The 24,861-nt window shown below is 35.3% G+C and overlaps 1 protein-coding gene across 1 annotated transcript in view; it reads right to left on the minus strand.

Moving 5' to 3' along the window:
* LOC136030821 (nuclear receptor coactivator 2-like) overlaps positions 1–24,861 on the minus strand; it is a 228,908-nt gene that overhangs the window by 141,951 nt on the left and 62,096 nt on the right. Inside the window, exons 5-6 of the mRNA XM_065709866.1 lie at positions 13,503–13,765; positions 842–1,314 (exon numbers count right to left, since the gene is read on the minus strand). Coding sequence (XP_065565938.1) covers positions 842–1,314; positions 13,503–13,765 — 736 coding nt within the window. The remainder of the gene's footprint in view (positions 1–841; positions 1,315–13,502; positions 13,766–24,861) is intronic.

Genomic DNA, 24,861 nt, shown 5'->3' on the forward strand with positions numbered 1-24,861 from the left:
GATAAAGAAAAGAAGAAAAGTGAGTGTCTGTACAAATAGCATTCCATAGAATGATTCACATGAACCTGAGATGTTTCTTGTCACTTACCCACCACCTGTCGTTCCCTACCAACTTTACCCAGTTAATGTAAAGTGCACGCTGGTGAAAGAACTTCTTAATGTGACGCTTAATTAAAGGCTAGGAGGGGGTGTCCACCCCTAGACTTCGTAAAAACATTATTTTTATTGGGGGGATGGTATTTTCATTGGATTCATTTTTTGGCATCTTCACTTAAATAGAGCAAAAATCCCCTCACCCAAATTTTCTAAACTAACGCCACGGCTTACACCAATGTCTCACTAAAATTTCAGGTAACATAACAAGTCCAGAACTGATCGATACAGGTGGTTCAATTCGCAAAAACTTTGAGGGGGGGAAGGTATTGTTCAAAATCTAGGAGGCCAACTTGTTTTGTTTTTTTTTTTTCAATGAAAATAAACAGAAAACTATTTTTCAGTGAAAATGCCCCCAAAGGACACTTTTCCAATACTAGGAGGTATATACCCCCTCCCAATTCATGCCACTGGACCTGTACTGGGATGGGGAATTATGCTGCACCCATACGGACAGTGAGCTAAAACAAGTTGTGCAACTTAAGCTACCCTTAGAGTTACAAAGTAGTGATCAAATCATGAACGTATGCATTAAATGGGGGGGGGGGTAGTTCTCATAGTAGCAAATATTACATTTAGAACGAGTTTTGAACCAAACAGTAGGCCTATCTTTTGCTAGGCCTATTAACAGTTTTAATTGAAAAAAGAATCTCGCAGCAAAATCGATAAGATTATTTATAAATCATACCTGTTAGATTTCCAGCAGGGCTAAATGCAGGTACACTGGGGGGTCTTGGAGTAGTAGAACTCTGACGAGAATTGGGTCTTGATAAGGACGAAGGTCTAGCAGGACTATTCCACATGCCTCCATTTCCATCAAACTGAGTAGGAGTTGAGGGTGGACCAAGGGGAGTCAAGGAAGGCATAGGCGGGGGGTCTTCCTCGGCCCCAGTTAAATTTAAATCCCAAGTTGATGTTGGAAACAATTCAAAATCAAATCCATTCAGATTGAGGTCGGTATAAGAGGTGAAAGAGGTTCCACTATTCATTGTTGTGTTAGGTTCGGACACGTCACAAGGTTCTAATTTTAACTTCGGTTTTGCACCACGTACTACACTAGTTAACACTGGATTACCTTCTGCTAGCCGTAATCCACTCATTGGCCCCATATCAGGCCGCCGGTTAAAACCTGGAGCCTCGGGAGCTTTGAACTCGTTTTCACTAGAAAAAATGCTTCCATTTACAAAACCAATCAAACTCAAATTAGATAAATTCCAACTTTTAATAAATGAACAATAAAACTCCTATCCTTTTCTGTGTTCACTTCACTTTCTACTCAACAACTAACAAAAATGACGAATTTTACCGCCAGAGGATAAACCAGGTACCCGGTTGCATTAATAAATCTCATTGAGCTATGGTGTAAACTCTCTACGTCATTTTGTGACGTACAACAACGCGTGCATAGGTAGCGTTGCAAATGATAATCTATTTTTCTGGGTCGTTATTTTTTATTAATATTTTTTTTTAATAAGGCTTAGATCAAACTGATAGTAATGAGAATAGACAAAATATCCTGAAAAAATTTGGGTTCAATCGTTTTATTACTTACTTTTTATTATCGTTATTATATATATATATATATATATATATATATATATATATATATATATGTATATATATGTATATATATGTATATATATGTATATATATGTATATATATGTATATATATGTATATATATGTATATATATGTATATATATGTATATAACAATTTTCAACTAAATAGAATTTAAGAATTCATTTTTAAGCAATAGGATATATATATATATATATATATATATATATATATATATATATATATATATATATATCTATATAAAAATAAGTTGTCTGTGTGTGGATCAGGTGACGTCATGTTTGTCCGCATATGACGTCTGAATTATTTCACACTAATACAAAAGAAGAAAAAAACTAAAAAAGGTAAAAACTACAAAAAAAAACTAAAAAGAAAAAAAAAACTAAAAAAGCTAAAAAACTAAAAAAACTAAAAAAAGGTAAAAATCTAATAACTAAAAAAAAACTGAAAAAAATAAAAAAAGGCAAAAACTACAAAAAAAATAAAAACTAATAAAAAAACTAAAAAAGCTAAAAAACTAAAAAAACAAAAAACTAAAAAAAGGTAAAAAACTAAAAAAACTAAAAACTAAAAAAGAAAAAAACTAAAAAAAAGGAAAAAACTGAAAAATAAAAGAGAAAAAGAAAACTAAAAAAATATGAATAAATATATATAAAAATAAGTTGTTTGTGGGTTATGTCTGTCTGTCTGTCTGTCGAGTGACGTCGTGTTTGTCCGCATATGACGTCTGAATTATTTCACACTAATACAAAAGAAGAAAAAAAACTAAAAAAGGTAAAAACTACAAAAAAAACTAAAAGAAAAAAACTAAAAAAGCTAAAAAACTAAAAAAAACTAAAAAAAGGTAAAAAACTAAAAACTAAAAAAAACTGAAAAAACTAAAAAAAGGCAAAAACTAAAAAAAAACTAAAAACTAATAAAAAAACTAAAAAAGCTAAAAAACTAAAAAAACTAAAAAAACTAAAAAAAGGTAAAAAACAAAAAAAAAAACTAAAAACTAAAAAAGAAAAAACTAAAAAAAAGGAAAAAACTGAAAAATAAGAGAAAAAGAAAACTAAAAAAATATTAATAAATATAAAAAATATAAATATAAATATAATATAAATTAGCAATCAACAAAGCACCGAGACACAAATGACGACCGGGACACAGGGAGTATAAATGACGACCAGGACATAAGTAAAAAAAAAAAAACTAAAAAAACTAAAAAAATGGTAAAAACTACAAAAAAACTAAAAACTAATAAAAAAACTAAAAAATCTAAAAATCTAAATAAACTAAAAAAGAAAAAAAAGAAAAAAGGAAAAAAATAAAGGAGAAAAACAAAACTAAAAAACGAATGTATATACAGACCGGGACACCGGGATACAAATGACGACCGGGACACAGGGAATATAAATGACGACCGGGACACAGGGACACAACTACAATGGGGACGCCGGGGGGCACAGGGGGATATAAATGACGACCGGGACACCGGGACACCGGGACACAAGGAATATAAATGACGCCCGGGACACTCAAAGAGAAATCACAGACTGGAACACCGGGACACAAATGACGACCGGGACACAGGGAATATAAATGACGACCGGGACACAGGGACATAACTACAAAGGGGACGCCGGGGTGCACAGGGGGATATATAAATGACGATGGCGACTCAGGGAATGGTCGATTAGCAATCACCATCAACAAAGCTCAAGGGCAATCATTAGAATCATGAGGTATAGATCTGAATACGGATTGTTTTCCCATGGACCATTATATGTTGCATGTTCAAGAGTCGGTAAACCTGACAATCTATTTATATGCACAGACAATGGGACAGCAAAGAATGTTGTATATTCGCAAGTTTTACGTAGTTAAAAACATATATATATATATATATACATATATATATATATATATATATATATATATATATATATATATATATATATATATATATATATATATATATATATATATATATATATATATATATATATATATATTCACAGGTGGGACACAGGGACACAACTACAATGGCGCGTAACAAATATGGCGCGTAACGACTTACGCGCGCGGGGGGGCTTGGGGGGGCGCGAAGCGCCCCCACCAACTAGGTGTTGGCGTGGCGCGAAGCGCCACCCCAACAGCTAGTATATATATATATATATAACAATTTTCAACTAAATAGAATTTAAGAATTCATTTTTAAGCAATAGGATAGAAGAATATTTATCAGTACAGGTCTATATAAGAATAAAATAACAAATAACACTACAGCAGTGAGAAAACAGCCCAGTTATCTTAATTAAATATCAAAAATTGATTATTATTATTATTAAATATAGATTATTGCTAGATGATTAAATGAAAAAACAAATTTTGTGAACTGAAAGTAGGGATCAACATTAAAACTTAAAACAAACACAAATCATTACGTATATGAGGGGGGTTGCTCCTCCTCATAACCTTGCTCTTTACGCTGAAGTTTTTTAGTACTTTTTAAAAAAGCTTCTTATTGTTCTTATTAAACGAACAGTATTTCTGGTGTCGTTCTTAAGCAACTGGAACATAATTCAAACTTTAGCATAAAGAGCGAGGTGTTGAGGAGGAGCAACCTCACTCATTTACGTAATGATTTCTGTTTGTTTTAAGCTTTAATATTGCTCCTTACTTTCAGTTGAAACAACTTCTTTTGATTTTTTATTCAATTTCTGATCGTTTTTTAAGCAAGGCCAGGAAATCTGGCTACACCTCCACGGATAAATCCCTTTCCACAGATTTTTTTTCTCTGGACAATTCAATCCTGGTGAAAACTTATCCAAGACAATTACCCTTGACATCTCAACGCGTAAAACTGAGTCGGCAATGAGAAAACGAGACACAAGAAGAATTTCGTAAAGGAATTCTAGCAAATACCCTTAGTGTAAAACTTCCCCTGAAAAATCCGACCCATGAAAACTTCCCTCCCTCATTCAAAATTATTCCCGTAGAAAATACCACCATTAGAAAATTTGCTTCCCCCCCACCCCCCAGAAGAATGTATGCATACTTCCCACTAACAAATACTATACGTAAACACTGGGCAAATTTTGTAACTTAAAGATCTTTCCCCATGGGCTGTAGGGGGTCATTCTATGTTGAAAGGCATAGTTATTCGGGCTTTTAATTATGCTGAACAAGATGGCTATCTCAAGATTTTGATCAGACTGTTTTGAAAAAAAAGGACAACGGGGAGGGGGCCTAGTTGCCCTCCCATCTTTTTGTAACTTACAAAGGTGACTAGAAGTTTTAATTTCCGTTAGAATGAGCCCCAATCACAATATTCTATGACCACTGGATCGAAAAGAAAACCGCAGGAAAAAAAAAATAATAACAAAAACACATCCGTGATCTTTCTTCTAGCAAAAAAACCCAAAGTTCCACATTATTTTTTAGATAGGAGTTTGAAACCTCTACACTAGGGTTATCTGATACGCTGAATCTGATGGTCTGATTCCCATTAAAATTCTATGACTTTTAGGGGGGTTTCACTCTCTTTTTCAAAAATAAGGCAAATTTTCTGAGGCTTGTAATCTTTGATAAGTAAGACTAAACTTAATGAAACTTACATATTTGAAATCAGCATAAAAATTCGACCTGTTTCTTGGAGTTTCGGTTACTATTGAGCCGGGTCTCTCCTTACCTACAGTTCGTTACCAAGAACTGTTTGATAACCAAAAGAGCTTTTTCAGCCAGAGCAACAAACCTTACAGATAAGTTTATCTCATTTGATAAGCACCAAATTAAAGATAATTTAGGACTAAATAGAATTTAAGATTTTTTTTATGTAAATCTTGTAAAAATTATGTAAAAACTAAGTGGGTGATCACTTCCGAAAGAAACATGCTAAAAAAAATAAAAGCAGCACCATTAAATTGTTATTTAATGGTATTTTTACTTATTTTATTTCATTTCGAAATTTCATGGTCGCTTTTCTGACAATGAAGCCCCGCCCCCTTAATTGTCACAGACATAGCCCTAAAATTTTTCTACTTCCCTTCCTACTCAACAAAAATGAAAAATTCTACCATTTTTCTTAAGCATTTTTGGCCACTTCTAAAGGAAATATTCCAAACAAAATAAAAGCATTACCATTAGATTTTTTATTTTATAATATTTCTAAATATCATGCTATAATTTATCATTTTTGTTAGTTGTTGAGTAAAATAAAAGTACAAAATGCACAAGTAGGTAGCACTGCATTTATTTTTTATTATTTTTTTTTATAACAATGTTTAAACCAAACTGAGAGAAAGAACACAAAAGGTACGATTGTATAAAATCTTAGGTAAATATTTGGTGGTTGGCCGCTTCTGAAAGAAACATGCTAAATAAATAAATGCAATACAATAAGATAATTATAACCTTAAAATATGTATGGAACTAAAAGAAGACAGTACAACAATGGAATTCTTATTTTATAATATGAAATCGAGAGTGCAGAAATCTGTTATAGCAAAATGCCTATGGCATATTACCAGATTCAATTACTGGATATATATTTCAGCAGGGCTACCATCAGGGGGGGGGAGTTGACAGAAATATGATTATTTTATTTGAAAAGAGCATGGAATAAGCAATTTAATGGTCTTACTTTTATTTATTCAGCATGTTTCCTTCAGAATCGCAGGATATCTCTATTGTTTAAACCCATGACTTGTCAAAATTCTTCAGGATAAATTTGTCTGCTTCTCTTTTATGTAAATTTCAAAGAAATTAACTGCTTTTACGATGAAAATAATTCTTACGAACATCGGAATAAAGATGATAGAATCAGTTTTTTCACATAAATCTCTTTGAATTCGGAATTTTAAGTATTTTTACTAAATGCTTTGATACTGGAGTAAAGCCATAGTTTTCTAAGAATTAAATTCTAAGAAATTTTCTCATATTTTTTTTTTCAAGAGCTTAGATTATTAAACAATTCCGGCGAGAAAAGATAAAAGTTTTCCAGTATAATCTTCGGACCAAGAAAATGGTTTTAAAACAAAGAAATTAATAGTAAAGAAAAATCACTGTAAAAAAAGCAAGAAAACATGACTTGAAATGACGCAATATTTAAGAGAATTTTTGAATTTTATCTAGAAGTTTCTCTATTTGTAAAACTTTTTTTAAGGTATCTAGTTTCCTATGCCCATAAAATAATAACTAAAATAATAGCCCATAAAATAACTAAGCCCATAAAATAATAACTAAGCCGCCTGATTTAATTGAAGCAATTTTCAAAACAAAAAGGGCAAGACAACGCATGACGAAACACCCAAGCTACTCATTTGTCTGTCTTTATGCACTCAGGGGGTAGAAGATTCTTATTCAACCTTAACAACCGTCCTTTTTTTATTCACGGCACCAGGCATAATTAAATATCTAATCTACCGCTAGTCTTTTACCGATGTTTTTAGATGATTATTGAATCTTCCTCTGAAAGAGTCAATAAAGAAATTTTTAGGGATTACTTCCGCAGGAAGATCATTCCAGATCGTAGTGTAACGTCGGATGAAGCTGTTCTTCAAGCACTCTCTCCTTCGCTTGCCAGCCTCAAAACAATTGGAACGAGCTATGTGCCTGTCTTGTTGGTTGGACAATTGGAGGGATAATAAAAGGAAGCTGTACAGTGATTTTAAGTGCCTGCAGAAAACAGCATTGGATGCTCTAAATTACAAAAATATTTAATCTCCATTTAACAAACATCTTTAAATCAGATTGCTTCTTAGGGAAATTCATTGAAACCTATTAAATGTGCTTAAATGACCACAAACGCCACAAGAATAGCCCATGACTCTGACTCTAGTGTAAAGTTTCTAGTTAACTTTACTTAATCGTACAACTTAAGTGCCTTCCTGTTTCTATAAACGAGCGGGGGCACCATGGGGACACCACTCCCTGTATCATTTATCACCCCTCCCCCCAATACTACTACTACTACTACTACTACTACTAACCCACTGCAGCACCAAGCCGCCTGAGGCAAACACAGCTACGCACGCTCCTCCTCCAACCTAATCTATTTAAAGCCTCCCTCTTTACACCCTCCTAGGAAGTTCCCATTTCCTTTAAGTCTTTATTTATGAAATCCTCCCAACCCAGACAAGGACGACCTGCTTTCCGTGTAGCCCCAGACAGTTGGCCAAAAAGGACGACCTTCGGTAATCTGTCATCCTTCATCCGTAGAACGTTGCCTAGCCATCTCAACCTTTCTTTCATTATAGCCCCACACTTTTCGTACAACCTACTGCTTGAAATGCCGCCATTCAGCCAGGTACCCAGAACAATCCGTAGATAATTTCTCTGGAAAACATCAAGTAAATTTTCATCTGCTTTTCGGAGTGCCCATGTTTCAGAGCCATATTTGACCACTGTCATCACTGTATCTTCCAATATTCTAATCTTGGTTTGTAGACTTATCTTTCTATTCTTGCAAACTTTTTTTAACTGTGAAAAAACACCCTGAGCCTTAGCTATTCTACTCTTAACATCTTCACTGCTCCCACCATCTTTACTAATAATACTACCAAGGAAACTGAAGCTCCTAACCTGATCAATCTTTTCGTTACCTAATGTCACCTGTTCATCTTCACTTATTCCTAGCCTTAGTGACTTAGTCTTCTTAACATTGATTTTCAAGCCTATTTTAGCACCCTGAACTCGTAAAACCTCTAAAAATTCATTCATTTTGTTCACACTTTCATCTAATATGCTTAAATCATCAGCATAATCGAAGTCCAGGAGCGTTCTTCCTCCCCATTTGATTCCATGGTCTCCAATTGCCTTTCCTGTGCTCCTTAAGACGAAGTCCATCAAAATGAACCGCATAAAGAGGGATAGAACACAACCCTGCTTAACTTCTGATTTAACACAAAACCAGTTGCAAACCTCATTTCCTACCTTAACCGCAGCAGTATTATTCTCGTACATAACGCAAATCACTTTAATGTATTTTTCTGGTATACCATATAACGGTAAGACCTTTGTTAACGCTCTTCTATCAACAGAATCGAAAGCTTGCTCATAATCGATAAAACTGAGGACCAAAGGTGTTTGACAACGAAGGGACTTCTCAATTATTAACCTAAGAGTGAAAACATGGTCAACACATCCTCTACCTTTTCTAAAACCGTATTGTTCTTCCCTTAAAACTTTGTCTACAGCATGTCTCAGTCTAAAAAGTATCATATTACTCAATAATTTGCTACCTACAGAGACCAGACTAATGCCTCGATAATTACGGCACTCACTCTTGTCAACTTTCTTATACAGTGGTTTAATTAAGGTTTTCCTAAAATCATTGGGTACTTCCCTTTTTCAAAATCATATTCATAATCTTCAGTAGCTTATTACTAACCTCAGAGCCACCATATTTAAGAAACTCATTAATCATACTATCATTATCATACAGTTCATACTATCATACTTAAAGGCAATTATAAGGTTGAGTTCTGGACAAAAGCCGGTAAAGTCATAAAAAAGTTTACAGAATTAAAGTAAACTTTAAAAAAGGAAGGGAGCCTAGGCCCTGATCTGTTTATCAATCTTATTTGAAACCTGTTGAGCTCAGCTGTACTTTCCGAGCTGGACTAAAATGGGGTTTCCTGTTCAACTGGATCGCTGGCTCCGTTGGGCTTAATGAATAAAGGAAGTGGGCTCCCGTTCAACCGGTAAAATACCGATTACCGACCCCGCGAGATCAGTTCGATGAACGGAGTTTAATATGATGTTTACGGTCCGTGCCCATATTTTTTCGCCATTTTCAACAATCGCAAAATACTTCTAGGAAAATTTTACACGTTATGTCAAATAATTTGAAAAAATTCAACTTTCCTTTAATGACTGATCGGCATCTTATATATTAGGCTCAAATTTACCTATGATCAAATTAATCAATTTTAAAAATTAGTTAACTTGCTATGATAGTGAGGGAACGGTCGACCAATAAGAACTAATCCGTCTGACTGCTCGAATAGCAATATAATCGAATGACGTTTTTAACAAAATTTCAACAAAACCAACTTCTTCTGGATAAAACCCTAAGTACGACCCTGGCCCATAACGCTATCAGGCACGCACCCAAGGGGATGCGAAAGGGGCTCTATCACCCCCTCCCACCCCTCAAGAAAAAAAACAGATGAAAACCTTAGAAATTTTCCTTAAAATACCGATATTTCTAAGGAATTTAAAAGTTCTCCGTTGATTGGCCCAGGGGCCCCTGGTCAGCCCCCTCAAAATTATTTTCTGAGTGCACCACTGAGATCTATTGTTTTGAGTAAATCAATCTTTCTAAAATGGATGTCTTGTGAAGACTTCTTGTTGATTGTATTTTATTGCAATGATAAATAACTGTAAAATTTGACTAAAGTTACATTTAGTGCTAAATCAAACACAGAGTTGCTATTTTATTTATTATTAAATTTTAAATTTTACTCGTAAATTTTAAATTTATAAATAAATTTATAAATTATAATATATAATAAATAAATAATAATTAAATTATTATAATTAAATATATAATAAATTTATAAATTATAAATATTTTTTTTTAATTCTAAATTTTACTTATTTTACTTAATATTATCAATAAATTCTAAAGTAAATGGTTTTCAACTCGGAAATTAGAGGAACTAACGCCACAAAATAAACAAGCAATTACAGAATCAAATGACGCAACAGGATTCTTAAAAGAGGATCTACCTTAGAATGATTTTTCTAGGGAGCGGGGGGATCTGGGAGGGATTTTTAGGAAGACGGTTTTTTTATGTTACAAAGATTTTTAAGTTTTGCATTTGTTTAGTGTCCTATGGGCAGTAGAGCCTTCACAATACCTAGAGGATTTTTTTAAGGAACTATGGATAAGGTTTAGATGCCTAAATCATATAATAAGATGAAATAGCAGAATTAATACAAAAACTACGAAATTTTAGCTCCAAACCAACAGCGGCCAATATTTATTATTTATAAATGTTAAGTCGACCATAGCGACAAGCCACTGGACTTAGGTGGTCATTTATTTTATTGTAAAGAAAAAAAGAAAAAACCTTTAGACAGGCCATTCCGTTATTTTCAACTGGCTGAAAACAGCATATATTTGCTTATTTTTCATTCAGGGGGTGGAGGTTGCAATGTTTTTCCAGCCTTTAAGGTGGATTCAGTTATGCTTCAGTTATGCTTTGCTTTCCTGTTGGAAAAGATTTCCTGTTATAAATTCGAACCGTTAGAATTTTTCTTGCTAATGCCTTTGTTAAAGTCATCCAGTAAAGTTTCATTAACGTAATAAAATAATTTTTAAGTTGGTAATGAGTCGTTAAACTGGATTTTTTCCTTTTTAAATTTATTTGCAGGCTGTGGGAGAAAACGTTCCATTGGGAAGTTTGATACTATTTATGATGTAGACGATGGTGTTGTACCAGATACGGTATCTCAACAACGGGCTGGCGCTGCTTTGAAGATATGGGAAACGTTGCTAACTAAATTCCGCTCACAAAGACTACTACTACTACTACTATTACTCACTGCAACACCAAGCCGCCTGAGGCCAACACAGCTACGCAAGCTCCTCCTCCAACCTAATCTATTTAAAGCCTCCCTCTTTGCACCCTCCCAGGAAGTTTCCATTTTCTTTAAACCTTTATTTATGACATACTCCCAACCCAGACATGGACGACCCGCTTTCCGTGTAGCCCCAGACGGTTGGCCAAAAAGGACAATCTTCGGTGATCTGTCATCCTTCATCTGTAGAACGTGGCCCAACTATTGACTGATTGGTTTCTATTATTTATTTTTCTGAACAAGTTAACTGCTGTGACTTTGCAATGTCCGAACGCTACGCAGGCACTTTACAATTTCCGGTGTTTAAATTTCTGTTCTTACATATAGAATGTATGAGTCAGTTGGCCTGGCAAATACATAGCCCCCCCATCCACCAAAAACTTCAACATTCTTACTATTTCCCTGTAACTTTTGATATTTTTCTAGCCTTTAATCAATTTGAAGAAAAAAAGACATCTTACTCATTAGCTTTTCTATTCTTTACACTTTCACGGCATCTACTATCTTTACTAATACTTAGCTACCAAGATAGGTGAAGTTATCCACTTGATCGATTCATTCCCGTTACCAAGCTTCCTTACCAAGTTACCATAATACCCGTTACCATCCCCTTACCAAGCTAATGGAGCTCCCGTTCCCGTTATCTACCTAACCGTTCTTGTTTATCACCTCTTCACCCTCATTTATCCTAACCCAAGCGACTTATTTTGTCTTCTTGACATTAATATTCAAACCTTTCTTGCACCCTGAACTTAAAACTTCCAAAAGTTCACTCATTACTCAGGAATATAATTCTGTATAGGCAATTAAACGAAAAAAGATTTTTTTTTCTTTTTTTTTAATTGAAAGTAAGGAGCAGCATTAAAACTTAAAAAGAGCAGAAATTATCCCGTATTTTATGGGATCGCCCCCTCCTCATTTTTTTTTAGAATTAAAAATGAAAACACTCGTGCTAACATCTAAGGCAGCAATAAGTGTTCTTGTAAGTTTTTTTTTTTTTTTTTTTTGTTGGTTGGTTGTAAGATTTTAAAAAAAGATCCGGATTCTAATTAAACGGCCCTTGTTTTTCAGGAGCTGTTCTTAAAGAATTGAGACAAAAGTAAAATAGCCAGTGATTTTGACTGATTTTGACCAATTTCCGAAGTATTATTAATCTAAAAAACCTGCAGACTGAATTTTAAAGTTTTAATTCGGAGGATAGATAGGACTGAATCAGAGCTAAGGAGTAATAGAAAAATATTCGTCTTCCATTGATATACTAAAATCGCATGAGAGCAAAAATCAACATATAGATACTAGTACAAGGAATATAGACTTTAATCTGATCAATATGGCTCCAATTCGCCAATGTGGCAACGTCTTCTGATGCCTGGCATAACATTCATAGCAATAATTGTGCCAAAGGCGCCGTTCAAGCGAAAATACATGTAAAACAAGGCCGTATCCCTGGGGGTGCGATTACCAGATTTGACCCCTTGCCCCGAAACTTTTGTTTGGCTTGTAAAATTAACAAAAATTAATATATACAAATTTTTGATACCTTTTGTAAAGTTTTTCTGAAATAAACCCTACCCGAACAAAAATCCTGGATACGCCCATAATGGAAGATGATATTTTTCAAAAATTTCGTCTTTCGTTAATACATTAAGATACTAGCACAAGGAAGGCAGACCTTAATTTGATCAATATGGCATCAATTTGGCAATCCGGCAACGTCTTTTGATGCTTAGTATAAAATGTCGCAGCCATAAAAGTCAAAATGTGCAAAAAGCACTATTCAAGAGAAAATACATTCAAGGCAAGGCCTTATCCAGGAGGGGGGATTACCAGGTTTGCCCCCGCCTCCCCGAAGCTTTTGCCCGGGTTGGAAAAAAGTAACAAAAAGAGCCATGAACAAATTTTTGACAGTTTTTCTGTAAAAAAAAACCCTGCCCGAACAAAAATACTGGACGCACCCTAGATGGAAGGCGAGATTTTCCAAAAGTATTCGCTGTTAAAAGTACACTGGTTTGACCGATTCCTTGCACAGCCACCTTCATAAATCACCCAAATGATGCAAATGCATCCAATTCACCGCCGTGCTTACTTCCTGCTTCCAACCTCATCTTTACTAAGTTTAGGCATGTCGATACTTTCTGAGCGTTCATTTTGTATTTTTTAGGAAACCCTCTTTTGATAAAGGCAAAGAAAAACGTACCTCAAAATTGAATGGGTGGCCATGATAAATTCCATTTCAGAGGCGTTCGAATTATTTGGGAATCTCTTTGACTTGGTTTGTACATGTATATACTGACCCTTCTCAGGCGAAAGATGACTCTCATACTGGCTAGGTGGGGTCACTAGTAATCGATAGACGGCGCTTGTACTTTGACCAGATTGAAGGGTCTCTTTCAAGTGATTGGAAACTTGTTTCAGATCATTAGGATGACATAATTCGTGAATGATGCATCCCACCAAATCCTAGAAAAAAATTTTAAATTTAAAATTTTTTGATGATTAAAATGGTACGGTGCTTAAATCATGCACATCATTCGCCAGAATCAGCCAAATTTGAGCAGTCTGTGGTAAGTGTTATGACTTTTCTGTTTTGTATATTGAATTCATAGTTACCTAATTTTTATTGGGGTTACATTTATGAATTTCATTAGCCAAAATTAACTTTTCCAGTTGGTTGATCATTTGTCCAATCTGGCAACCTTGTACCATTTTGAAAATAGTGTGTATCATTTTGTATATACTATACTCGTTACTAGGGATGGAGGGGAGAGGGTGAGGGATGGGCATACCTGGGTACAATGAAGACATGAGAGCCCTCCAAAAATTGGAAGATTTTTGTCTAAATATGTGTTATCTTCATGTCTTAGCCCTTACCACCAAGAAATATCGTGCGATCTCCTTCTCCTCCTCCCTTCAAGCTACGGATCGTGACATTGTATATCTACTGGGTGACTAATCTATCGAAAAGTATGATTCTATTCCCGGATCATGCGATTTTTCTTCCATGTAATCTACGTGTCTATATATAAGCCATGATCGGTCCCTCCAATATTACTTGGTTAGTTTTACCCTTTCTCCACTCCCCTATGGGTAGGTGTGCTTTAATATACTATTCTTGCCCAAAGCCAATGAAAAAAAGAAGCAATGAGTTGGATCAGGGCAAACGGTAAGATTTGCAAATCACCAACTATATCCTATCAGAGTTGCCAACTGTAGCACTTTCGCGCTATTTTAGCACTATTAAAGTCAATTTTTTTATTATAGCGCCGAAAATGGATGTGTAACACGCAAATTTAGGCGTTTATAGCACTTTAGGAACCGACCATGGTGGCAACCCTGTACCCAAGAATCTGACGGGATCTCAACATTGTTGCAATTTAGTAGGAGAATCGCTTAAAAGTAGTATCCTATTTTCCATTGATTTCAACTTTTGAGGTATCTTTAATAAAAGCAGTAAGGAACCAAGGTCCATAAAAAAGTTTTGATTGCATTTTCCTGCTGATCTTAACCTTGAAGAAACACTAGTAAAGCTAATATAAACAATTAGAGAACTTTAATTAAGCACACTCCACCAAAATAGCTCTTCTGAAACGAGAGAAGCGTATAGATATTAATCCCAGTCCAAAGAGTTTCCTGATGCTGTTGGAAAATGATTCACAAAAAAGTAGTCAATAGTAAAATTAGAATGACTATAAAAGAGAAGCAATGTTTGTGAAAAAAAAATATAAAAAAGGAAAAAACTGATTAATATAGTTTAAAATAACTGATAAAATAAATAATCTACCCCAAAAACGTCCTCGTTTAAGTCGATGTACATTTTCAAATATGTTCGATTTACGATTGATGCCTGGTGTGATTCCTTTATCTGACATCATTCCAATGTGATATCCCCGAGCAGAGAGTTCCCAGATACTTTTAGAAAGTGACTCATACAAAAAAGTCGTCAACAATAAAATAACAATCAGAGGCAACGCTATGTAGTGGAGGAAGGATGCGGGAAAAAAGGACAAACCTCAAGGAAATTGCAACAGAATTTGTTTTTACACCAAATTGCTTAAAAAAAATCAGCTGAATTAAAAAAAAATCCACCAAAATCCCCTTTGCACAAGTGTTCCATATTTGCCCTTGAAGGGGGGAATGAGGGGGAAATCGATTTTTCTGTTTATAAATATTTTTGGAGTTTAAATAGTCGTTTCCAATCAAATCAAGATTGCTGACTTCAGACCTGAATTCAGGTTTCCATTTTTCCACACCCTTATGTTCATTTTCACCCTAAAAGGACGGGGAGGGGGTTAAAACGAGAAATTAAGAGATTGTCGTATTTTTTATCCCTTTCTATGAAATGAATGGTGGTAAATTTCAAAATAAAGTAAAAAACTTGATTTTACGTATTCAAGTCATCCTAATAAGGGTTTATGCCAGATTTGCCTCTCGCTCACTAATTCATTTTAATTTGAATAAAAATCAAGTAGTTGTGGGCATCAAGCCATGACTAATTGTAGATAAAGCCAAGAGAGATAGTCCGAATGAGTGAGAGGCAAATCTGGCATAAGCCCTTATTAGGATTGTATAAAAACTATATCACTTGATTTGTTGATAGATAAGTCTATCTATCACCCGTCCATGAGTCATTCCTAGGGCAGAACTAAGGTAGATAGTCATAGAACTAAGGGATGAAAGAATTAGACTGACTGAATTAAAATCAAGTAGATGTGGACATCAAGCCATGGCTAATTGTAAAAAAAAAAGGCCAAGACAGATAGTCCAAGTTAGTTAAAGGCAAATCTGGCATAAGCCCTTATTAGGATTGTATAAAAACTATATCACTTGATTTGTTGATAGATAAGTCTATCTATCACCTGTCCATGAGTCATTCCTAGGGCAGAACTAAGGTAGATAGTCATAGAACTAAGGGATGAAAGAATTAGACTGACTGAATTAAAATCAAGTAGATGTGGACATCAAGCCATGGCTAATTGTAAAAAAAGGCCAAGACAGATAGTCCAAGTTAGTTAAAGGCAAATCTGGCATAAGCCCTTATTAGGATTGTATGAAAATGATGTCATTTGATTCGTTGATAGATAAGTCTATCTATCATCCGTCCATGCGTCACTCAACCTAGTCCATGCGTCATTCAATTCCTATCAACCTAGAAATGACACCTTAGAATATGAGTCTCAAACAGTTTAATTTCAAACCAGTATTCTAGAATCCACTCCCTCTCCAGTTTGTGGTTTTTATTCCTTAGTGCCATTCTTTAGCTGATCGAATCACTGGAGCCATCTACCATAGTACTTGCAACATGACTGGGTTCAAGGCTATATATAATGTCTGTTCCGTTTTATTTACTTCCGAAAAAAGACAGAACAACAAACTGGGGTCTAGGAGCGCTGAGCAGAAATATTTTGTGAGATATTGTTTGGATTTAGCTTCTGATTCTGGAAAAAAGCAAATAGTCATTTCTGACTTTCAATGATTTTCTGATCTCCTGTGTTTATTCTACACTTATGCATGCCAACCAGCACGCAAGTCGAGGTGGAAAAACTCAAGTAATTACCTTTGATCAACCGCATTACTGGAAGGCAAGGTGTATCGTCAGTGCAGAGCCTGCCACAAGTGCATTAACAAATGTTATTGTTGTCCTAGGTGGATTTTAAACGCGCATGAGTTTCCTAGGAGCCATTGGCTTCCTTATGGCAAACTTGGGACTTTCGGAAATCATAAGTCAAGTATACGTGCCTAGTGCTGAGGGAAGTATGTTACAAGGCAAAGCTGTCTCTGGTGCTGTGCTAGGCCGTGGTCGGTTGGAAATAGCCCTTTATGCGAACCTTTTATCCTCAGAACTGAATAGTTGAGTTTTTGATGTCAATGGTATGCTACCAGAATCCCTTGAAAAGGCAAAACAGGGACACAAGTCGCTCCTTGAGGGGGATACCATTGACGGAACACAGGTAGAAGGAGCAGAGCTTATCCATGAAATATTTCATTGTGTAAAAGAACAATTATCCGAGTCCAGAACTGCCCCTCTTTGGTTTCAATATTTGGACCTGCTTAGAATCTTGATAAAGAACCCAAGAGCTGAACGAAGAGGCAATTTTGAGCTTCATCTATAGTCTTTTTTAGAAATGCTTTTTTACTTTGCTGCTTCTGGTCACAATCTTTACACGAAGTCTACTTGGCTGTTCGTGCACCAAGACCCCTTGAAAAGGTATAACAGGCACACGAATTAAGGGAGATACCATTGACAAAGAGCAGATGTCAAAAGCAGCAGAGCTCATCCATGAAATATGTCATAGTTTAAAAGAACAGTTATCCTAGTCCAGAACTGCCTGTCTTTGGTTTCAGTATTTGGACCTGCTTAGAATCTTGAAAAAGAACCTGAGAGCTGAACGAAGTGGCAGTTTTGAACTTTATCTATAGTCTTTTTTAGAAATGCTTCCTGACTTTGCTGCTTCTGGTCACAATCTTTACACGAAGTCTACTTGGCTGTTCATGCAGTCGATTTTTCAGTTGAGGAAAGACAACCAAGAGTAGTGCAGAATGTTACAGGTATACCTGTTCATCCGGAGAACTGACAACTATTGGGCAGCACTTTCTCCTGATTTGGTGATCGAACAAACGTTAATGAGAAGTATGAAAACAAGTGGTGGTCTGACAACAGGTAGAGGCATGACTGAATTGCAACAGACAATTTGGACATCTGGTATGCCCACTTTGGTTGTCGTTAACGAACGCATGCAGAACCTGACTGGCCTTGCAGAGTTGACAATTGAAAATCTCAAAGAAGCGATATGAAAAAGGAGAAATCTGTAACTATGGCTGAGGAGTCATCTGTGATGATGGATAGCAAGAGGGGAATCGTCGAAACAGCTATAATCTTCCAGCGTCTAGCCACAGTGGCTAGCACCAGTGGTTCTGACTGGAATGAGAAACTATCATTCGAGCTTTGTACTTTTCCACCATCTCTCTTTAGTTCGCTGGAGGTGATAACGATAGCCGACAAAGTATCCCTCACAAAGGCACCGATGAAAATTGAGGGGAATCGAGGGTCCAGTGACATTGCCAACCTCCCAGATAGTTTTGGGTGCTAACTGGCCAGTCCACAAAATACCGTATACTGTCGGATCCACATACTCTAAGGTGGCGAAATCTTACATAAATTATGTCTCAACACATTTTGCCCAGGCGGTGGTATTTTTTTACTATTACACTGATACACCAACGACAAAAGTTGTACACAGCTAAAGAGAACCATAAGTTTGTCGTGTCCAACCATTGAATTCTCTCCTAACATGAAGATCGTCAAAAGTAAGGAGGAATTTTGAGAAGTCCCAAAAATAAATAACGCTTCATCGACTTACTAACTGAATGGCTGACGAATTCAGGATCTAAAGTTCTACGTGCTCAGAATGATGCCGATGTCTTAGTTTTGCAAACTGCAGTCAGTTGTACTAAAACTTTGTCGACCACTTTGATTGGGAATGATACCGACATATTAGTTTTTCTACTGTACAATGTCAAACCTGAAGCATGTAATATCTTTATGCAGAAAGATACGCATGAAAATAACCGACGAGTGTATTACATACAAAGGATCAAGAACAAACTAGGAACCAAATCAGCAGAGGATCTATTCGTTTGCCACGCAATATGTGGCTGCGATACAGCATCTAGACTTCACGGCGTAGGGAAACCAGCAGTGATTTCTTTGTCACTTAAATATAGTACTTTTAAGGATGCTTGCAAGATCTTCATGACACCAGAATCCAACCACCAGCAGATCACCGAGGCTGGAGAGAAAGCTTTGCTCCGCATATACAAAAGGAAAAGTAATGAGAAGACCTTGAAGGATGCCCGAATGCGATTATTTACTCTGTTGGTTACAAGATCAGATACTTTCGTTCAGACAGAGTAGCTTCTGCCAACTTTGGCTGCCGCAAAGTGCCACTTTTACAGGTGAATTATGCAAATAATGAAGTTGAAAGACAAACATCCAATACACTAAAGCCGAAGAGTGCGGTTGGCACCTCTCTTCGTCACGGATATTTATCTTCAAATTATGAAAGATGCTTCAGCAGCAACAGAAAATCTGCTAAAGATGGTACGGTGCCAGTACACCAGCGGGTAGAGTATCTCAGATGCAGCTGACGTCGGAACGGTTTACCCTGCAGCTTTGTCTGCGGGGAGTGTAAAGAGATGTTATGTGCTAACGCTGCAGCAAGATAGGATGAGGACGATAACAAATGACGAGTAGAAGGAAGAATAAGTTTCAGACTGAGCTTTAAAATCAAAATATTTTTGGGATTAATTTACCTGAGTTAGAAACGTTCCTTTTTATAACTGGTTGATCTCAAGTTATGACCTCGATTAGAGAATTGGTTTTCAAAAAGTTATACTTATGAACCCATCATATTACATTGCCCTCAGAGGTGAAAATCAGGTAAATAGTAACAAGAGCCGAGAGCTCATATGGCACTTGTGACGAGGTCGGAATAGCCAAGATCCAAGAGCTGATATGCCACTTGTGACGATGTCAGAACCTAAAATTAGACTCGGTACTAGAGTTATCGATTTTGCTGTTCTTTGTTTATTGGCAATTATTAAAAAGATAAACTTGCAAATACAGTGTTCCTGTAATCTCTTCTTATTCAGTATTGTAACATTTGTCCCACCAAGTTTCATCCCGATCTCTCCACTCTAAAAGTTTTCCAAGATTTTCGGTTTCCCCGTCCAATTCCCCAATGTTACCAGATCAAGTCGGGATTTAACATAAGAGCTTTGAGACACGAGGTCCCTCTAAATATAAAATTTCATTAAGAAACGATAACCCGTTCGTAAGTTAAAAATACCTCATTTTTTTTCTAATTTTTCCTAATTAACCATCCTTCCACTCCATTAGATGGTCTTATCGAGGAAAAACCTATTTCGAATTTAATCTGGTCCGGTCCCTGATACGCCTGCCAATTTTCAGCGATCGCTATATTCATTACGTATTTAGTTTCTGATCTTCTTTATTTAAAAATTGGGGTGGTCCGGGATTTGAACCTGACCCAACTCACACCCTAGGCGAGAATCACACCCCTAGACCAGCAAGCCAAACTTAAGAAGAACAATCATTTGTTTTACGGGCAAATAAAATTCTTCTCAACTATCTCGTTCGCTCGTCCCCCCCCCTCCCAGATGGTCGAATGGGGGAAGCGACTATGTCTAATTTAATCTGGTCTGGTCCCTGATACGCCATCCAACTTCGTCCTAGCTTATCTGGAAGTCCCCGAAGTATCAAAACCAGGGCCGAAAGACAAACAGACCGACAGACGGACAGAAATTGCGATCGCTATATCTTACTTGGTAAATACCAAGTGCCATACCTGTTTGACATCATATTTATCAATGCACTAACTTATCTGATATAAAATGATCCTTTAGTCGCAGCAATCCGTCAAATAATTATTTACGTGTTTACCCACCCCTCCACCCATTCCATGAAGGTAAAAATTGATACCCTGATACGGAAAACTGGACGTCGTATTCGAATTCGTCATGCTTGATTTGACAGGAAGCGACTACTTAAACTCCAAAACATTTACAAAGACAAAAATCGAATTTCCCTCTTCATTTCCCCCTTCAAGGGCAAATTTGGGACACTTGATTTTATCAAGAGAGATTTTTGCAAGAGTGGATTTTTTGTGTAATTTATCTGTTTTTGTTTTTTATTTTGGTTTAGAAAAAAATTCTCAAAAAACTCCTCTATCCTTTTGCTGGGAGAACTGGACTCCCTTGCGAAATATTCAACTCGCTTTTTTCTGGCACATTAGCACTCTGGGCTTTGGTAGAGTTGTTATACTTCCAGAGTTTGGAGGGGTTTTCAGCAATAAGGAATATATTTTTCTGGATCAGTCTTAACTAATGGTTTTTTAGCTTCTTGTTAAATTTCCGTTTCGTACTATGTATTAGGAGAACATGTTATATTAGGAGAAAATTAATATAACAACTCTTTGATAATTAATAACAAATAATATAATATATAAGGAAGATTTTAGAAAATGATTAATATTTCCATTTCGTATTTGTAAATACTACAAATATTTTCTTTTGTACTTATAACACAGAGAATATACATATATTCCCTTTATATAGAATATAACATATTATAACATAGAGAATAAACATAAAATTACAGTAAAATTAAATTTAAACTGATGAGCTTTTAGCGATTAATATCATTATATGTCAAATATTCAGTTTAATTTTATTAGTTCTTTCCAGGACTGTTCAAGACAAATATAGCTTCATTACAAACAAGAGTTTGGATACTGCCACCTTCCCTAACCGTAAAAGTCTGAAGCTTACTTCGTCATTGGGGCTTCACGGAAAACGAACTATATTACAATAGTTTTCTTAGAGCAATGCAGCATTGAAAATGAAAATAAGTTATTAAATTAAAATCTTAAAATGACGATCTTTAAACAATTAATATCATTTTATATCAAATCCTAAGTGCGATTTCATTTGTAGTTTCCAAGACTGTTCATGACACATATAGCTTTCAGCAAAGCGCCAATGACGCAGTAGGTTTTAGACTTTCACAGTGAGAAAAGGAGGCAAACTCCAAACTCTTGTTTGTAGTGACTTTTGTTGGTTTCAAGCTTGATTTACATATTAAATTGTTTCACTCGTTTTAAGATTTATTCATTCATTTATATTAGTACCTATTGTATGTTTGTTTGCCATGACTATTTATTTTCGTTCGTTTTGGGTTTCATTTATTCTTCAATAGGAAAATATTTTTATTCGTTTTAAGCTTTAGTTGCATATTTAGCTTAAGCTTTACTTGTTTTAACATTTGTTTATTCGTTTATATTAGTACATGTTGTATGTTTTTTGTTATGATTGTCTGTATAATTTCTGTTCGTTTTCGGTTTCATTTATTCTTTAATATTAATTTCTGGTTGTTTTGAGTTTGAGGTACTGTAGGTTTCCATTTCTTCCGATCCTTCGTTTAGTATGGCCTTTACTTTCCTTTGGCCTTTACTTTCTTTTTAATTAATTACTATAAAGGAGTCATGAAATACTGTTTGTAGAAAAAAATTCAAGAAAAGGAAAAAACCAATTAATAATGTGATCTAAAATTACTAATATAATAAACACTTGTTAACGAAATTCCATTCCAAAAATTGTGGCAACTAATCCCTGGCCATCCATACCCCCCTTTCCCCCAAAAAACAACTTATTAAAATTATTTTATTCCAAAAACTTACTGGAGCTGATCCCTGATCCTCCATGGCAAAATACCCCTCCCTCCCCCGAAAATATTATCAATGATAAACCATGGGTCCTTAAATCCTCGTTTCAGTGGATTTTCATTTTCAAATATGTTCAATTCGAATATCTGTTATGATCGATGTCTGGTGGGATTCCTTTATCTGATACCATTTGGATATGATATCTCCGAAACTCGAAATCATTGCAATTCAATGTCAAATGTTTTCGATTCGAATATCGCATGCTCGATATTCAAAATATTGTCTTTCAGTTTATAGTGGATAAGGTATATAGCAAGACAAAGGACAACAGAAAGTAAATAATTGATAAGATAGTGAAATTAATACTCTTTAAAAAATAAACTTTCTTCTACGAAAAGTGAAGAAAAAAAACTTTGTAATAAGAAAAACTAAGCAGAATGTTGTTCATGTTTCATAATTTTTCCTTTAACAATTATTTTCAATACCGCTTCAAATGTTAAGCATTAAGTGTTGTAACGGATGAACTTTTTTACACTTACGTAATGGAAATTTTTGGAATATTGAAAATTTCGTGATTCAAACCACATTTTGTACTAACCTTAAGCCTTTCAGCAACTTGTTTGGAGAGAGGGGCAAGACATCCCCATCTGGAAGGTCTGAAGGCATGAAGCACCCTAGACGACAAAGGAGGATTTCTGAGTAGCCTTTAGTAGAATCTTTGAAATCATGCTCAGAGGGAAATAGAAGAAGGAACAGACAGCCTCCGGGAAGAATTGTAAACTATCCAATTTGTTCATTCTCAATCAACTTAAGAAACTCATTCAACTTTTCATCTGATGGCTCAAAGAGGCTTAGAAAACTAGGACATTGAAACGTATTCCTTTAGGCATCTTACCTCCACCCTAAACAAAGACCTACCACCCCTTCCTAATAATAAACCACTGTATTATGAAGTAAATCATTTCAGTTAAATGGAGCATTAAAATAAGCGCCAAAAAAGTTTGGTGAAATAAGAAGGGAGATGTCACCTAGCAATGTCCTCCCAGACAATTTGATCCCCGCTGAAAGTTTTCCCTGAAATATCCCACCGTAACCTTCTCTCCATATGTAAAATTGTGCATCCAAAAAGAAAGACAAATAAAAGAAATTATGTATTTAAATGTATATAAATTATGTATATAAATTTTTAAATCTGATTTACATGTGGAGTTGCTCAGTAGGTATGCTTTTGTAACAGATTAATTATATCTTCAGTAGTTTATTTTTCTGTATTTTATGTGTTGTTTTTGGGGTTTTATATTGTAGTGTTCCGTAATTTATTTTTCATGTTGGTTTCGGTAAATGGTCTCATGCTCCATACTCTTTTTCTTTTTATTATTTTAAAACATCCTCGTAAGCTCCGCTTTTGTTGTGCTATTATACAGAAATGATTCTTTTCAATAAAATTGTTCTACTACAACAGGAAAATTCTCTCCAGGAAATTTCCCCCCGGAAGACCCCTTCCCGCAGAAAGCTCCCCCATAAATAATACCCATATGTTTCCCGATAACAGATGCTATCTGTAAACAATGGACAAATTGGGAAAAAATTACAGCCCTTTTCCTAGGGGCTGTAAGTAGTCATGTCATTCCCAGAGGTACATACATTGGATCTTTCAATTATGATGAACCAAATGGCTATCTCAAATTTTATTTGGATGTCTTTGGAAGAAAAAAGGGCATAGTAAGGGGGCTAGTTGCTCTCCATTCTAACAGGTCACTTAAAAGAGCACTTAAACTTTTAATTTTTGTTCGAATTAAATAAAAAAAACAAGTTTTTTTAACTGAAAGTAAGGAGCGACATTAAAACTTAAAACGAACAGAAATTACTTCGTATATGAAAGAGGCTGCTTCCTCATCAACGCCCCGCTCTTTACGCTAAAGTTTTTTACTGTTTTAAAAAGAAGAATTGAGAAACAGAGTCAAACTTTAGCGTAAAGAGCGGGGCGTTGATGAGGAAGCAGCCTCTTTCATATACGAAGTAATTTCTGTTCGTTTTAAGTTTTAATGTCGCTCCTTACTTTCATTTAAAAAAACTTGTTTTTTTATTTAATTTCTGAAAGTTTTTTAATTAATGCATGTCTGATTTTGGCTCTCCGTACATAAATTATCAAAATGAAATTTGCATATTAATTCTTTTTTTGGCTAAATGGCTTTCTCTTAGTTTTGATCAGACGATTTTGAGAAATAAGGGGTGGGGAAGGAGGTCTTGTTGCCCTCCAATTTTTCGGTTACTTAAAAAGGCACCTAGATCTTTTATTCTTAACGAACGTTTTTA

This window comes from Artemia franciscana, chromosome 9, assembly GCF_032884065.1.
Source record: "Artemia franciscana chromosome 9, ASM3288406v1, whole genome shotgun sequence".
NCBI classification, from domain to species: Eukaryota; Metazoa; Arthropoda; class Branchiopoda; order Anostraca; family Artemiidae; genus Artemia; species Artemia franciscana.